Source organism: Netta rufina, assembly GCF_964035555.1.
Source record: "Netta rufina genome assembly, chromosome: 5".
In the NCBI taxonomy this organism is placed as follows: domain Eukaryota; kingdom Metazoa; phylum Chordata; class Aves; order Anseriformes; family Anatidae; genus Netta; species Netta rufina.
Window position 1 is genome coordinate 5048168 of NC_140128.1, and position 18416 is coordinate 5066583.

Genomic DNA, 18416 nt, shown 5'->3' on the forward strand with positions numbered 1-18416 from the left:
CAAGTTTCAGATTCAGGCTATTTATGTTTAAGCTAATAAAAATAACCACTATGGAATAAGCAGAATTTTAAAAATTTACGATATTAGGATGACAAAAAAAAAAAAAAAAAAAGGAGAAGAAATTGCTCGTTCAACTTACCGACTTGCCATGCAAGCTGGGCGCGCTCACAGTATGGGTCATGTAGCCCATAGCTGGCATGGAGCGTCGATCAACGTGAGCTGAGCTCTGTAAGAAGCCACAGGCAGAACTGTGAGGATTGTCTCAGGTGAGAGGTATGCTACACTTGAGGGGAAATTCAGAAGATATGCACCTCTGCCAGAAATTTTCTGTTTGAACTCAAGCCATGCTTAGATCAGGGAACATTCATGGGCCAGCCAGATCCTTGAGGATTAAAAACTTATAAAAGAACAAATGCAACCGGCTTAGGACCTGTGATGCTGGACAGAGCAGCGGATTCTGGCAGCGCAAGATACTTCGGAAGCTTGTGCAAAGTGCTTTTCAGCGAGTTAAAAAATATAGATATTCATAAAATGTCTCGCACACAAACACACACACACACGTAATGTCTCCCAGAGAAATCAGCCTGGCTGATGCCCTTAAATAGCAGGCTTGTACTCCAGACAGTAACAACTGTGAATGCCCTCCTTTAGCCATGGAACAGTTCTCCACGCTAAGCTCCTGACGTGAGTGACACCTTGTGGCAACGGGTCCCATTAATACCAGGTTTTATTAAATAATCACATTTGATACGCCTCTTTCTGCTTATAATACAAAAACCTGCTTCACGTCCATTCTTTCATCTTTTCCTCAAACTCTTCGGTTATCTTCAACACAGACTAAACGTCTGATGATTTATTTTCGTTCCTCTGAATTTTACTGTATGCTGTTTTGTTCTGCCCCAACCCTCCCCCCTTTTTTTTAAGGTGTAACTGAATAGAATTAAGTAAAGCATGCCAGGGAGGGGGAAGCATCACAGATTTCTGTGGACACATGCATTTAAATATAAAATGATGCATGAACATGAGTGTTTTTCTCCAGAAACGTCTATGGAAAAGTTTTACAGACAACGAAGATTTTGTTTTCATACATCGGTAAAACCAATGTGACATAAAAACGTTTTATTCTGTGAGAAAAATTTATGCAGCTACATTACACAGGAAGGGAAGAGCCTTCTGCACATTCCTTCATAAGGGATGTAATGCTGCTTCAACTTACACGTGGAGAAACCAATGCCTGGTATAACATAATCAGGAGTTAAAAAAATAGCAATAATTTTCAGTGCTGCACATCACCGGACTACTTCATTCTCTGACAGAATATTATAAATCTAGAGATGCTGAAAGACATCTGACAGCTACACAGCATCTACTAGGAAAAATCTCAGCTGTCCGTGAAGCTGGCATGCAACCTCAGTTCATGGTCCTGAACAGCCACGCTGGATGTGCATGTGCAAGACTCTGCAAATACTTTCCCCAGCTGAGCCCATGGATGAAGTTAAAGAATTGGCTGAATACAGAGGCTTTCATTCCCACTTATTCCGGTGTAAAAGCTACCGAGGCAAGTTCTACATTGATTCAATCCTGAATTTCCCTAATTTCCTCAGGCAAGGAGAGCCACGTGGAGTACTGAGTTAGAAAACCTCCAGATAAGAGTTTAGTGAGTACAATCAACTGCTCTGCAATTCTGCAGGAGGTTAACGTTTCAGACCAACACAATTTGACTTTGGTTAGCCCAGTGCTATCAACTCCACAAAGGGCATAAACCATCAAATGTATGAGAAAGTATGACTAGAAACTAATAACTAAAAACTCAATCAGCTCCAAGACTAACTACACTAGCAAAAGGTTAAGAGAAAGTAGACATGGCAAACACTTCAGACCATGGCCATAAATATACAATCAAGGAAGAGTTCACCCTGCTGTCTTTTATATTCTTGCCTCTGTACTCTATAAATTAAAATTCTATAATGTGCATGTTTTATAGACACACATGTAAATCTCCAGCTTTTGAATAACAATATTCCAAATCCATGTGATGTGCCACAAGTATTTGTTGTTTGGAAAGGCAAATTAATAAATCTGAAATGATCCCAAGGACATGAATTTTAGGAGAAAACTGCTCATTGTATTAACCCTTACAACTTGCACAATCTTTCATACACGAGGCAGGATGCAATGTGAATTACTAAATGAATTACTAAATGAAATAACACACAATGCTACATGCAAAGTAGTTTGAAATTATTGTTATACTGCATACAAACCTTTACAGCGTGACTTTGTATCTTCCTGGGGGATCCAGAGAAAGGGCTGTCCGCAGTCTGCCTCTCATCAGATGGTTTAACTGTAAGCCTTTCTGCAGGAGTGTGTGGTCTCCTTGGGGGAAAGCCTTTCGGTGGCCCAGGTGGAGGAATATCAGATGGAGAGGGTGGAACGGATATCGATCGTGGGACATCCAGCGAACTTTTTGACTTACCCCGATCCATAAAGTCCGAAGAGCCTACGTACAGCGGGGCAGTGGGGCTGCCATGCTTAAATTGCTGTCTCTGCTGCCACTCATAGAGCTGCCAAACAGTTCCGTCCTTGTTTGCTTTCCTTTCCTCCTGGGACATCTTCAAGTGGCTAACACGGTCTTGTGCGTACTTGTAGTCACTCGGCAAATTGCGGTTTGGTGGCGGCGGTGAGCTCCCTGAAGGCTGCCTGGTATTCTTTGGCAAAGTGTGATAGTTCTCAGGAAAAGGTGGATTGGGGCCCTGACGGGTAAGAGTCTGATCAGAAGCGAGGCTGCAAAGGGATGGGGGGGAAGGGTAAAAATTAAGCATATATTGGTGAGTAAGAGTGGGTGATTAAAATAAAACAAAATAAAGCCTCTAATAACATCAGCTCCAGGAAACAACACCCAAGATTCCTCTAAAAAAGGAGTTTACAGCAACATTAACAAAGTAATATTGACGAAACCTACCCTGCACAAAAATACTACATTGTATTCGTGGACCGATAACAATATCTCTAAACAGAGGGCATTAATTTAGTGTCTGCCCTAGAAGGACCTACTAGAAATAATCTTAAGGGATAGGTGATTACCAGTACTTAGACCAAAAAAAGCGTGAAGAACGCGAAGAAAGGCGTCATTGTAAGATTTAAAGAGCGATCTGTAAATGAATATGCATTTTTTTGGAAGTCTGTTCGCCACCAGGTGGTGCAGTTTGCGAAGCACAAATACACGCTCCTTGCAAACAATTCCCTTCAAGAAAGGAAGGGATCGCACCCATTGCAGAATGAGCATCTCACACACTTTTTGCTTTGTTTACATGAACATAAAAATTACATCGCACAGGGAAAGCCAGGAAACTTGGATGCAATTGCCTAGGTACAGGCAGGTTGCAATTCCTCCGTCTATGAAGTAAGGAGAAACCTCCAGCTAAGACAACAGGCTGCAATCGAGTGGCACCTCCTATCACACGAGGTTTCAGACCCTTAAAAGTAATTTGTGTTATGGAAAAACAGCCACTATGACAACGTACCAATATCTAGAACAGGAAAGGGACAGCATCCCAAATGACTCCGATCAGGCCCTAGTGAACTGTGGACACTTGCTTTTCTCAGAAATCAAGAGGAAAATGAACAGAAGTAGATGTTCTTGAGACTCTCCCTCTTCTAAATGATGAGGTATAACGAGTATAAAAAGGAAAGCAGGCGGTGAAGAGTGAAAAAAAACGGCCTATGCCATATGATTATTTACCACAGAAGTCATTCAGGACCTGCAATGGTGAGCAGCTACACACAAGGTATTGCAGAGAGAGCAGTTAATTGTTCAAGAGAAAAAAAATGCAATTATTGGAAACATGATGTCCATTCCTGGCAACACACAGAAGCTAACAAAGACAAGTAAAGTCTCTTCCTATCCAACTCAGGAAGATTTCTGCATGGTAGGAAAATAAATATGTTTAACGCTGTATTTGCAAGAAAGGAAATTCCTCAACACGACATTATTTAGTTGGGAAAATATTCGGCTGACTTTTATCAGACTGATTTTTTTGGTTAGTGTGAATAAACTGTGCATTCACTGTGTCTATCCAGGCACTGAAACCAGATCAAAGACAAATAAGTTCTGGACAGCTGCTGGCAGATGGTCCCAACCTTTAAATACTTAAAATTCCCTTCAAGCTGCCTTCCAGGCTCTAGATTTCTCTCAGAGGCTGAGACGAACCTTACTGAAGTAGCTACTCCCCTCTGCTGAGAGCAGAGAGGGTTTAAATGGCTGCCCTGGCCCGCAGTGCATCCAGCAGCGAGCTGGCTCAGAGAGATGAATCTCCCCAGTGACTGACAGCTAACATTTGCTAGTTAGCAAACAGTGCCGAGTGCTTTACAAAAAGAGAAAGTAAAATACTTATTTGAAAGATCTAAATACCTATAAAAAGGGTGTAATGCGGGCAGATAATTATACAAACTGCTGCTACATTTGTGTGAAGCATCTAGCTGAAAGAGCTCTTTCTTGTCGTAACCCACTTGCTGGCACATCTTTATACACCTGAGCCAGAAGAAAAATTGTACTCATGCAGTCTTCCAAATTTAAAGGCTTCTACATCCTCAGTGGTTCTTTGTTTGTAGCATTTCAGGTGGAATAACCATGGAGCAACAAGAAACTGAGTGCTCTGCTCATACTAAAATGAAAAGGCAAAGTCAATCAAATGATCACCTCTACTTCAAATGTCCATATCCTGAAATCAATAGCACAGCTGACACCTATCATATCACTTTTATCTACCAGTGAAGTGCACGGCAACAGCCTCAGCAGGTTGGGAGAAGGTGCCGTTTCAAAGCCTGAGCCATTTCTCCTTGGAAAGGTAGCATAAAACTCACTCCAAATGCAAAGAAAACATTTGTCAGGGGAAGACAAGAAAAACAAGGTCACCTGAGCGAGAACAGAACATGAAGAAAGTTCTGAAGGTAAGAAGCAAATAACTAACATACATGTGTAGTTAGATTTTGGTCACAGCACTGCAGTTAACTGACTATTGGGAGGTTTCGCTGCATACTTGGCAGCTGAGGGAGCTGCTCCTACCTAGAGCAAAGGCTGGCACCTGCAACAGCACTACCTTAATGCTATGCCTGAAGCTCATTTACTGGCAAGAGTAATCGGGAAGAAAAGAGCACTTCTTTAGGGATAAGTCAAGCGTGCTCACTGCCTCTATTTGTGATGTGAAAAACCTCCGCAAAGGTTTTCCAAACAGAACGAGCCTTAAACCTTAACCAGAATTAACCTTAAATTTCTCACTGCATCTACGGTGAGAAATGTTAGCTTCAAGAAGCACTTAAAAAAAAAATTATTTTACTCCTAAAAACCACGTTAACATCTCCCATTGTTCTACGTTACAATTAGATTTTAGCAAATCTGTAAGGTACTAACTCAGCCAGCTACCCACATCTGAAAAACCCTCGTGCTCAGCAGAGAGCGCAGCTGCCTTTCCTGCCACTTGAGCCAAGGTGACACCAGGCGCACAGAGCCATCGCTTCATTCTCCTAAACTGCTTCATAATCTGCCTGCACGTTTTGAAAGCAAAGCAATTATGAGATTTTCAAATTACAAAAGCCTTCCGGCATGCGTGCCAGCTCCTGGTAAGATTTATGTAATTTTCAGGGACTGAAAAGGGAAAAGAGAATCCTGGAGACCATGGGAACATCCTAGGACCTCTTAATTAATTAAATGAATATCCAGAGACCTTTCAATACGTGATGCACACATGGTGACTTTGAATGCAGTCACGTTATGTATAGAAGTGAATGGATGTTGGGAAGAGGAGCAGCAGAAAAAATAAAAACAGTGCTCTTTATTTTTTTACTTTTAGGAGGAATGATTATCTATAGTTTACATTTTTGAGTTGTTTTTGAGTAAGAGGTAACTGAGGGCTCCACTTCACTTTCTGCCTCCCTTGTGTTAGCAAATTTTAAAGGGTTTTAAGCATCTGTGGTGATTAAAACATTAAAAAAAAAAAAAGTAGCACTCTAATCTCACTTTTTCTATTTGCAATGTAGTGACAACACTGAAGGAATTTGATTAGCCAATCCCATATTGACTTTCTCAGGAGACAAACACCTGAAAAATACCTTTCTGTACTGGGGAAGGAGAAAGCAAGTTTTGTAATGTATTGTCTCTGTAAAATATTGTTCCAATTTGCACAAAGCATATTCCAAATGCATACTCCTTTAATTTCAGGACATTCTGTCTGGCAGTCCGTTTAAAGACGGGCTTGTTACTAACCTTTTTGTATCTCCTTTTTGGACTTTTACCCAGTGCTCCACTTGAGCCATATTACTTTTTCTTTGAATCTGTTTATCGGGATTTGTTCTGGGAACAAACCCCCTTTTATATGAGCCGGTACCATTCTGCTCCACTAGGCCAGCACTCATACTTAATGAACTCGGAAGCGTTCCATTCTTCTCAACGGGCAGAGGCTGAGCTGCTTGAGACCGTGGTGCATTCGTTAAATCTGGAAATAATGAATCAACTTCTGTTAACGCATGCTTAGCCTTTCCCTTCTTAGTGTCCAGAGCTTCTTTTCTGAGAATATAACGCTCCTCCTCCTCTTTTTCTCTTCTCGTTTCTTCACGCTTATCATAACCGAGCATTTCAGCAGATTTTTGATAATTTTCTTTTGTATCCGTACTCTCTGACTTCACACACGCTTTACAGGCATCCACGTGATTGACCTGGGGAACAGCCTGCTGATCCACTTTTTCATTTTCCCTGAGAGGGGAAAAAAAAAAAAAAAAAAAAGAAAAAAGTGTTGGTAATGAACACTGCTTAATTGTCAGAAGTTGATGTCGTCTTGTTAGTATTTTAGAAAAGATAGCTACTAAAGCACCTTCTCCAGGCTGTGATGAATCCAGCTGAAGTATGCTAAGATAAATATGCTCACCAAAACTCGAGCTGTTATCCCAGTCAGACAAAAGCTACTTTTACAGTGCTAGCAAGTAAGCACGAATCATTTATATGCATCTGTAAAAATGACTGAAAATATTAAGACTGTATGAAAAGTGTTGAACTTTCGTAATATTGTGTACATACAACTGTAAAAAAAAAAAAAAAAAAAGTCAACTTCCAATCATTGGAAGCACTGGAAGCCAAAAAACAGAAAATGAACTGCCAAGTACGTATTTCAAAGTCAAAAAAGTATTTCATATCTTCATAGATGTCCTAAGGACTAGTTATTTCTGGCCACGAAAACAGAACATCTACACTTGAGTCAATACAATCACTGTCTAGGGAATCTCTAACTTTGTAATTTTGAAATTCCTGAAAAACAAAATGTAAAAAGTTACACCTACATTGCTCCTAAGAGATGCCATGCACAATAGTTTACTAATTTGCCTTATCATCTAAATATTTGAAAAATTCAGTATCAGAATTCTTGATACCAAACGTATTACAGTCCTAAGAGCTTTCTGTTGCTTTTGACACACAACACACTTCATTTGCCATTTTGTTCATCTACTTATAGCCACAAGCTTCAATTTAATAGTATCATTGTGGGTAGTGCCTCATTTTCTCTGAAACTAAGTTCAGTTTCTTTAAAGCTTTACAGGAGGTGGATTCCAAGCAAGCAAGCACCACCAAGCAAATATTTTATCTTTAGTCTATTTAGTGTCTCAAAGTGAACAGTCTACTAGGACCAAGGACACTATAGCAATACATCTAACTTGCCAGGCTTCCTTGACTTTCTTTTTTTTTTTTTTTTTTCCCCAATTACTCCTATCCTTATAAAGAAGATAAAGAAGAACAAGTAACAGGTTACATATTATTTGAAGTTAAAATTAAATCCAGAAAACCCTAACACAAAATCGTATAGAATGCAAAAGTCTGGAAGAGATGCTGGATCTCTGCTTATATTAGATTAAATTTACCAGAAGCAAGCACTACAGCAAGACGCTCTGAGAAACTGCACCATGACATTTTCATTCGCAGAGCCCCAAGGGTTAAAAGCTGGGCTACCTCACAGTACAGAGCCTTCTTTCACAAGGGCTTTTAGGGAAAGAATCACATTCCCAAAGTCAAACCATCGAGAAGGCTACATCCAGTTTAATAAAAAGGAATAACTGGCAGCACACGAAGGCACAGCTGAATTTGTTTGCTTCAAGCACTGGTTAGGAACAATGCACCAAAAGGACATCCTCCTTTTTTAAGGGTGCTTTTTTCTACACCAGGGAAACGTAAAACTCTTACAAGTACAAAAGGCCACCAAAGTAAGCCAAAAACAAGCCGTTAATGCATGGATAAATTAGTTGCTATCTTCAACCATGCATTTGCAGTTTCCCCAACTTACACACTCTTCTCCTGCCCAACAGCACTTGATCCTTGTTCTAACCACTCGTTTGAAACAACTCTTTACTCTTCTCTCATTTCCCTCACAGTTACTTTCCTTCAGGCTGTCACTTGGCCGTTGCAGGTGCATGAATTTGCTAAGAAAATTTGTAATCCTTTAACTGAATTTCCCTAAATATACACACACATATATATAAAAATAAATCTGTCGTTCAATGTGGGCATATAGTTTGTATGTGAAAATAAATACTGAACGCCAGCCTTAATTAACTGTTCGCTAACTGATTTGCAACAGGGAGAAATCATTGCAGAAAGTAAACTAAACAGAACTATTTCTTTAAAACTGGAATAAGTTTCATAGCACACGTTTACAAACACCGCTTTCAGAAATCATCATCATGCTGAGCTTTAGCAGAATTAGTTTGTTTTTAAGCTAGGAATTGGTGTGTTGAACTTGCCTCTTCAGTGAAGAGCGTGTTTGCATGAGAGCAGCTTGGTTCATAGCCCGGATCCAGCCATTCATATCCTCCTGGGTATCTGCACTGAAGTAGTATGTCCGCATCCCTGAATGCTCTGCCTGAGAGCCAATAACAGAATTCTTATTATAAATATATGCCCGCATTCCTGTATGAACAGCCTGTCAGCAAAATAAAGAACAGAAATAAAAGAAATGGGAATCAGACGTCACTTCCATTTTTCTTCCCAGAAAGTTTATTGCAACTTTTCCTGATGCCTTAAAAATGAATAAATGAATACAATTTTCAAGGTTCTCTGACTGTTTCTTGAATTTAGGGTGAAATTATTATCCTGCCGCATCTGGCAGTTGTGCAGCCAACTCCAACGGCACTCTAATTTTTACTGAAATTCCACCTCTTTCTCTCACTTCTGTTTTTCAGAGTAGGAATTTTCAGCTTTTCGTTTTCTCCTAGCTGCTGTGTTTCATTTACCATAAATACCATACAAAACAAATTAATTCTCACTGAGACATGTGTGAGTGAGTGAATTTTCCCAGCTCGTTTCATAAAGCAATTTAGTCAGACAAAATGCAGACAAAAACTTTACAAATTCAAGCAATTAAAATGCTTACTTAAGAACTGCTTATAATGCATGTTAAGATCTTTCAGTTCAATTAGTGTGCACTTGAGCCTCTATATATTAGCTGCAAAATCCCAAGTCTTACTGCGAGTTAGTAGTACTGATGGAGTTACCAAAGTGCCTCAAATACTGCCAACCACCTCCTCAGACCAACACACCCCACGGAATCCCACCGAAAACTGGAGGTATTCAGAATTTCCTCTATAAGCATAATAAATGACTAAATATTAATGTCACGCTCAAAAAAATATTCAAACTGAAATGTCTTTATAACTCCAGGCCACTTGAATTTAATCAAATCTTACCCACCTTTGTCTAAGTGATAGTACAGCTATTACTAAATCCTCCCATGAAGTGCTTCAGGACTAATATTTCCTCCTTCTTACCTTACAGGCTCAGCTGCTGCTTAGCACTTCAGGTGCTTTTCACTACTGTTAACAATTCGTAGGAAAAGACTCGTTTCCTTCTTTGCAAAAAAAAATGAAGCGAGTATATTCAACATGAAAGCTCTTGTAACAATATTAAAACTTAAATTAATAATTTAAACAGCTTTCGGTAAAACTAAGACTGCTGTCACGTACAAAAGCCAGTGGCACAAAACACTGCTGAGGCAGGCGTTTGGTTTGTTTTTAAAAGGAAAAAAACTTCTCTCAAGTTTTTTATGAGGATACATCTTCTTTTGAAGGTTAAGCATATTTCATGAGCTTTCCCTAAAGGACTGGTCCTCGTATTTTGATGAAATCTCCTCCCTTTCTTTATTGCAAATTAAAAACTGCTCTGCAACACAGCTGGATTTGGAAACTTTGGCTATTTAATCTGTTGAAGCCTTCCCTAAAAGATGTATTTTCAGCTGTTTACACTAATATTGTAATCTTAGAGATTCTTACCAACAATTTTGACAAGCAAAATATTTGCTTGTTCTTACAGCTTTAACGTTTGCAGAAAATTGACTCCCTTTCTACTGCATCCTGTTCTTACAAACGTGCGTGATGTGGCCTCTCTGCTGCAGGTCTTAAGCATGGAAATTTCTTTTGAAAACCCTGGCAGTACAGAGTTTTCTCTGGAATGCCACTGTGCTCACAGAGGCAAGGCTGAGACTGCAGCCCAAGAGCCAGCCAGAAGGAGGAGGAGGAAGAGGAAGGGCTGATACAACTCCAAGGCTCTCCTGCACAGACTTTCTTCTGCTTCCTACCAGCACTGGCTGACAACCCAACACAAGGTGGTGTTTTCCTTCCCACCATCATCTACCTTAACACAGCAAAGCAGGATTTACATGCTCTGATCAGTTGCATATTTAGGAATCAAAGGATTTTAGGAATCAAAGGGTTTGTTTTTGTGTTCGACTGGTTGAGTTTATTGGGTTTGCAGTTTTCTTTGCTGTTGGGGGTCTGTCTTTTTTTTTTTCTTTTATTGACCTTGAAACTACTACAGAAACAAATATGGTTTAGAAGAATTTAATTCCCTGTGATTTATGAGCAGTGTCCAGGGCAAGAGCAGACCAAGAAGAAAAGGAGCTCCAGCTGTAAAAGAAATCAGCAACTTTAAACCCAGATCTTCTGACTACGGCGTGCCTATACGCACCACGTTGAGTCTCTAGAAGAAGATGCTAGAATATGGCAGTGAAGCAACTTCTGCAAAAAGCAGACTGCGTACGCCCCACTGCGGGGAATGCAGTAGGACCTTAGCCTTGGTTGTTCACCTGCTGTATTAAAAAAGAAAGCAGCACAACCTTGGGTAACTAACCGTGCAGACTGCACACCGCACCAATAAACGGATTTAATTCACCTGTATGTCCTGCTCAACATGCTCAGTGTGCCTTTCACGTTCTCTTTCGGTGGTGAATGATGAACACGGCTGAAAGCATTGCCTAAGAGGCTACAGGAAAAAGGGAATAACAACACAAGGCATGTTGCCCCATTCCCAAGAGACTGAAGCTATCGGAGCTATAAACATTCATAGCTTCAGAAGGGGTAATGGAGATGGTCTTTTATGATCAACAAACCTGACATTCGGAAGTTTCTCGTGTGTAAAACCAGTTAAAGGGAAATCCATATACCTTGTAGTTATTTATTAGCAGCATGTCTAATATGCAAGAAAGCCACTTTGTGCTAACGTCCTGTAGCTGTCACTGATAGCAGACACAGAAGCTAGTGGGGTTTTGTTTGTTTTTTCAAGCAAAAGCTATTAGGATGGCTACAGCATACAAAAAAAGCCAAAAACACAGCACATGCGCACACATACACAACAGGGAAAAAATAATATTGGTACCTATTCATGCATTCAGATGCCTTAATGTGGATAGATTGAGAAGAGAAGCAGTCTCTCTCCCATAATGCACAGAAGGAGAAATGGAGAGTAAACCCCAAGAGCATATTGATAGAACAAGACAAGGACAAAAAGTTAAACAAGTTTAAATTGCGTAAAGATTCATGTACCCAAAGAAAATATTTAACAAAAGACTGTAGTAATAAAAGTAAGCAGTAGCTGAAGTCTACAGCTGTTATGTTCACTCCCATTCATTTAAAATTCCTACCGGAGAAAAGGCAGAGTTTACTGAACAGAGAAAGAAACTACTTTATAATAATTGCAACCTTCGAGTTTAGTGCTCCCAATAAGCTATAAAATACCAGAAGCCCACCCTTCTTCTGAAGTTTGATATTTACAAGGCATTTATGAACAAAAATTGGAGCAATACTCTGTCCCTTTACTATAAACACAACACACTACAGTCTAACTTGTCTTTCCCCCTCAAGTAATACTGAGCTTTTCCAGAACTTCTGGATGCTGGTACCTTCCCTCCTCTCTTTCAAATCCTTAAATGACTCCCCAGACCCAGTGAAGCTCCGTAAGTAGTATGGGAGCCGAAGGAACCAAAAAGGGTGGTGAGAACACAAAGGAATAAAATATTTTTTTTATTTTTTTTTTTTTTTTAAGAAAACCAGTGAGATCACAGGCAAAGAAGTAAGTCTGTCCTGGTGCCATCAGGTCTAAGCAATGAACAGATACTTGCATCAGTATGTCTTCAGTATCAGTAATGGAAAGATGTTTAAAAACAATACAACTTTATATATAAATACTTGCATACAATGGCTTTCTTGAAGTTTTCTTGCTTTTCTTACAGCAGACACAAATACGCCTTCCAATTTTCTCAATTTATATCAGATTTTTTTAAATGAATTTACTTTGAGTATTCTCTCATATTTTCAACACACAAGATCAATTAAAATAATCTTAACTGAGGATAGCGAGGCTTCTGAAGAGACTGCAATGACTTTAACTTCCATAAATTGCTAATAATGTTTACAACGGTGACACTAAGTACAGTAAATTCTCTGTCACAGGGAGTATTTTCAGTCATATATTAATGTTGTGCACCCTTTTTCACAGTACAGCCCAGACAAAGGATTCGTGATACCTCGCATCTGCATCAGCACAAAGTTACTATATGAAGAAATAGAGCAGTTAATTAAATACCTGTGTTAGCTGCAGAAGTAAATGTGCAGCCAAGATCTTACAGCCTAAAGGCACAGCTTACGGTGAGTAGCTTGTAGCTAATCACGGGACTTTGCTTGGGACAAATGAACAATGTGAAAAGTTTGTCAAGGACAAAGAAGCAGTTTCCAAACAAAACGATTTAATACGCGAACTCCTACACTTCAATCCTGATGGGATTTGAACAGCCCATACGCTATTCTATAGGCCTGTCGCTGTCAAGCATTTAAAAAAATCCTAAACTGGACTTCAGGAGGTGACGGAAGGAACACAAGTTTGAGAATATCAATAGGGTGCATTTTATCTGTTACAGGGCTTAGCATATATCCTACTAGGCATGTATGTTGCAAACAGTCTTCTAACTGAATCATACAAAAAGCATCTATGTGTTTGCTACGTAAATCTCCTTCTTTTAGTTTTACAAAATAAAACGTTCAGAGTTTGACTGCTTACCTGGCTTAAAAAAAGTCACTGTACTTAAAAAAGACATTGAAAATGGAGGCCTCTGTTGTACCAAACAGCTTACAACAGCTGGAGTAAATGCAAGCCAAATGCAAGAAGCGACGTGGCGCATTCTCCTCCTCATTCAGGACTTAAAAGTGGAAAAGTCCTATCTTTATTTTGGGCTTCATCTTCTCGTGTTTTCTATTTCTGGCTGTGCTACACTGCGAGACAGAATGTCCATCCATGCTCCAGCTATCGAAGCAGATTAGATAAAGGTAATGGCTGGTGAGTGCTGGAATGCCAGCACGGCCCGGCTCCTGCCACGCTGCACCCACAGCCGCTGCCGCCAGCGTTGGGTTGGGTCTTGGTGACAGGAACCACACAAAATCCTCCTACGGCCCTAGGAGCTGGTTCTACAAGCATGAAACTGCAATGTCAAGCCTGCAGTCAATCATCAAACACCTCAAGCAGAGTCAAGACTGGCCCAATGAACTTCCAAACCTGAAGTGTATGATGTGGACTTTTTATACCAGTTTTCTAGCACAGAGTTTGTTTTACCAACAACTCCGTATTTCTCTGTCAACTTTTTACTGACAACCTTACACTGAAAATTCCAGGTTACTGGCTCGTGCTAATTTTCGGAGAAGATTCAGATTAAAGACGTAGCAGAGCTTGTATGGGTATAATATTCTGAACTCAGAAAGCTTGCAACTGCTTCTGAAATGTTTAACCACGATCACAACCATGGGCTCTGCTCTGCAGGAAGAGAGAGGCAGCAGTGACTACAGCACAGGTCACGTAGGAACTACATGTGCATATGGACGTTCATATACAAAAATATGCGTATGTGTGCATGTATATACGTGTGGGTGTACGTACATACACATTCATGCACCAGGCTTCTTTTCCTTTTATCACTGATGTCTTAAACTGGTTAACAATCCTAATGTGCACTTGAACGTTTGCAAACATCCTTCCATGAAATTAAAAAGATATTTTTAAAACACCAAAGCAACATGGTTTAAGTAGATCCTATTGCTAGTTTCTTCATCTCCTTCCCCAGCCTACACTAAGACATGTAGAAGCCTAAATATACATTGGACCCTTCTTTTTTAGTACCTGCTTCTGCCTAAGAAAAGGCTTGGAAACAAACTTCATGAATCACACTTAATAAATATTAGAGTGAACTGATTTTTTTAACAAAGGTTCTTTTGTAGCTGGTCCTGCTATCTCACATTCAATGTATTTGAGAAAGTATAACAAATATTTCCATAAAGAGCACCAGGTCTTTTTAAAAACACATCTCCCAGATTAATATTTGTTTAATACATTTCAAGCCATTACCCACTTCAAAATAAATCCTAATGCAACAAAGGACAGTCTGTGACTTTAAAACACCCCAAGAATCAAAACACAACAGAAGCATAGAGAAGTGTAAGCCGAGAAGACATTCTTTGTAATTTCAGCAAAGATTTAAACAGTTTTCTTCTATATCTCAACCTATACCCGACTGAAAACTGAGTTTTTGTTTGTTACTTTTTTACTAGTAGTAGTTTTTTGCTTGCTATAAGACCAGGTTCTGCTCCAAGTATCAGTATAATTTAAATTTGCAAACAAACGCAGACATTTCTAAACTTTGTCTGAGTGCTGCAGCTCAAACAATCAGTAGGAGAGGCAGGTTTTTCCACTGTCATGAAGGAATGCATATTTTATTATGTTTTCCTAGTTTTTTATAACAATGAATAGAACTGTAAACGATACAGTTACATGGGGAAAAAAAATGTGAGCTGTTTCAAACAAGAGTATTTGTACCTTAGAAAATTACTCATTGTCACTTAGGACAATTATTGCTCCCAAATAAAAAAAGGAGAATAAATTGGTTACTCTTTCTTTCCTTGAAAGGAGGAAATTATATGTCAAAAGCCAAGGTATTGTCATTTTCTCACTGTGAAAACTGAGCTGGTTATTTTATTATCAAAAAAAAAGGCCATCAGTCTGCTACTAGGTTCAGCATTCCATAAAGAAAAAAAAAGTCAACTTTTCTTTCAATATGAAAAAAGAGTACTGGAACAACTTATCAGCATTAATTTCTAATTTTAGAAACAGTCTCCTTACTCCCAGCCTCATAATTAAGCTCTGAAGACACTTACATAGTAACAGATATATGAAAATCCATTTATAAATACCAAAACCGCTATGTGACATTTCAATAGCCCATCAATAAGCCTGCCTGCTTTTCAAAAATTAATTAAAACATATAGGAAAGCAGACGCTTCTGCTTACAATGGTATCTTTTCTAATGCAAATGAGTATTTTAAAATATGATGAGGTAATAAGGCTTTTTTTTAACTGTACCTTGAAGGAAAATTTGCGATTTATGCGATCTTCAGGTCCAACTGGAGATATTACATAACTGGGCAATGGTATGCTACCCAGCACAGATTCTTCCCTGCTGTCTGTAAAGTAAAAAGAAAAAAAAAAATCTAATTAATTGCACTTTTCAATAGGGTAATAAATACATTCTCCCTTATGGACACACAGTGGCGTACTACAGAGGGACAAGAGACAGCAGGCGTGAAGGTGAAAGAAAAGCAGTTCAGACTGCATATAAGGAGAAGAAATTTCTCCGTGAGGACAAAGCAGCAATGAACCAGGCTGACCAGGGAGGCTTTGCCATCTCCATCCTTGGAGGTTTTCAGTGTGCGACAGGATTAACCCCTGAGCAAATTGGTCTGACCTCTTTTTTCGGGCCCGGATTTGACCAGGAGGTTGGACAGGGCTCTTCCTGAAGTCTCAATTTTCTTACAACTCAACAGCAATAATTCAGAAAAATGTTTTATTTTTAAGAAAGCAATATTGACATTTTGGATTTTTTTTTTTTTATTATTTTTTTTTTACTTTGTTTTGTTTTCTGTTGGTTTACACAAAAGAATACACTTCCTGAATAAAGCTTATTTTGACAAATGAACTCTGATAGGCTGTGTAACACAATAGACCTTCCATTTAGCATTCTACATAGAGCCTAATTACTATAATTAAGAAACCTCTATTACCACTGGCTCTAAAGCAATCAGCAGGAGAAGTGCTGTGCCTACAAACATGAATTTGAGCTCCACATTCTACAATGCTTTCCAAAAATTGTAACATGCTGTATACAACATTCAAAACTTCCAAATAACCTTATGTAACCATTATGCCATTATTCCTATTCAGAGGAAGACTACATCTAGCCTTTTTTGGTAGAAATGCAAGCTTCTGGGTTTCTCACTCTTATATTATCACTTGGATTAAAGCTGCCCTGATAGGGCCAAAGTGCATTCCCAAAAATCAAGTATGCAATCACAATTAAGTAGGTACACAGAACAGGGATAAGAAAAATCTTACACAGGAATTGCTGCCAAATATTTTGTAATGTAAATCTTGGCATGTACCAAAGACAAGCTGCGTGACAAAAGATCATACAGCACCCACTTAGTCCCCAACCCTGGCTTGAAATCTGTCGCACCCTGAAGACGGACAGGTAAGTCATTGTTTCATGATGCATCTCAGAACACCTCAATGTATCTGAAAAATTCAATTGCAGTGTGTTTTGAGGAGGTAAACTGTTAACAGACTAACTCAAAAGAGCTATGATTATCTACTCACCTTTGTAGTAAAACAAACAATAATCAGCAAGCACAAACCATCGTCTTTTCCATAATCGCATACCAGAGCTATCCTGAAATGCAAGAAAGGTGACAGACTTTTCACCCAACGAGAATAACAGTTTATCATGCAATGCTCTATCAATGAGTAGCTTACCAGACGTCTGCATGTGGCACTAACTGCAAAAATATGCATTTTATATTTTAGTGAAATATTACATACGTAAGAGGCACAGAATAAGAGCCGAAACATCCAAGTATAAAATAATCAGCTTAGAATATTCAAACTGCTGACTTTCATTAAGTAATTAAACTCGCCTCCACATAGCATTCAGATTAACCTTATACACAGTCAATGAATATTTTTACTAGACAGCTTTGTCCCACAATAAAGAAACAAATGTATGCATCCTGATGGCACAAGCTCCAACAAAGATTGCCCGTGCACCAAGATGAAAGTCACTACACAGCTGTGAAGTATGACCTTACATTTCAGACAATGATCTCCTGTAATTCTACAGTCAATTTCCCATATGTTACCCTTGCTCAAAACGTAATTTAATCAAATGTTCCTTATGAAATAATACAGGGTGCCTAATGTGCAAACTTTAATGAAGTATAATTCAATATGCCTGTAGAGATATATCTCTCTCCGTATAATATACATCACCTTGTCAAAATGAGTAATATTTACATTGAAATTAATTTTAGAAGCTTGTAAAATTGCCAAACTGTAACGTCAGCAAGTACAACTCATTAAACTGAAGTAGGCTTTGATGACACCAACAGTATAGAAAGCATCTTCGGTGTTTAAGCGCTTGCGAGTAGAGGTAGGCAGACAGAAGGAAATAGCTGAGGAACATGGGACATACAATTTGTTTTCCTTCCTTTTGCAGTCATATTAATTACGCAAGGACTTTATTTCCTTTCTTTTTTCATGCTGCAATGCTGCCAACACACATCGTGTCTGACCTCCAGTTCTGTCCTTAAAACTAATGCACTCAGATAGCGGATGTCAACAGAGCTGATCGTGGAAGACAGACCTCCACACAGGAGGAAGTGAATGGCTGTCAGCAATTTAAATTTCCTTTGTATCTAGAATCATAACTTTAAGCCTTAGATTTCAGCTTTCTCCTACTCATTCCTTAATTTAGCAGCTAAATCTCCGATAATGATCTGATGGACACTGATTGCCAAATTAAAAGCAGGGAAATCCTCTCATAGAACACCCAGATTTCTTTACTTTTTGCACTCAAGGACGTGCTTTCGCTAGCTCAAGAGTTCAAGATGCAGCAGCTTTAAAATTCTGTTTGTTGAAAGAAATTCTATAATCCCTTCATTGCTTGGACACTGGCCTTGGTGACAGATTGTGTGGTGAATGGGTCCCTGTCTCTCCCTTCATCTTCTCCCTCCTGCTT

At 39.1% G+C, this 18416-nt stretch overlaps 1 protein-coding gene across 2 annotated transcripts in view; it reads right to left on the bottom strand.

Annotated features, from left to right (window-relative positions):
* The window catches only part of PLEKHA7 (pleckstrin homology domain containing A7), a gene marked incomplete at its 5' end in the record, with an annotated part of 133843 nt that overhangs the window by 29071 nt on the left and 86356 nt on the right, over positions 1-18416 (bottom strand). For both annotated transcript variants that reach the window (XM_084286891.1, XM_084286892.1), the window contains 6 exons: positions 140-226; positions 2265-2784; positions 6263-6748; positions 8782-8960; positions 15710-15810; positions 17000-17072. In XM_084286891.1, the coding sequence (XP_084143017.1) occupies positions 140-226; positions 2265-2784; positions 6263-6748; positions 8782-8960; positions 15710-15810; positions 17000-17072 (1446 nt within the window). The remainder of the gene's footprint in view (positions 1-139; positions 227-2264; positions 2785-6262; positions 6749-8781; positions 8961-15709; positions 15811-16999; positions 17073-18416) is intronic.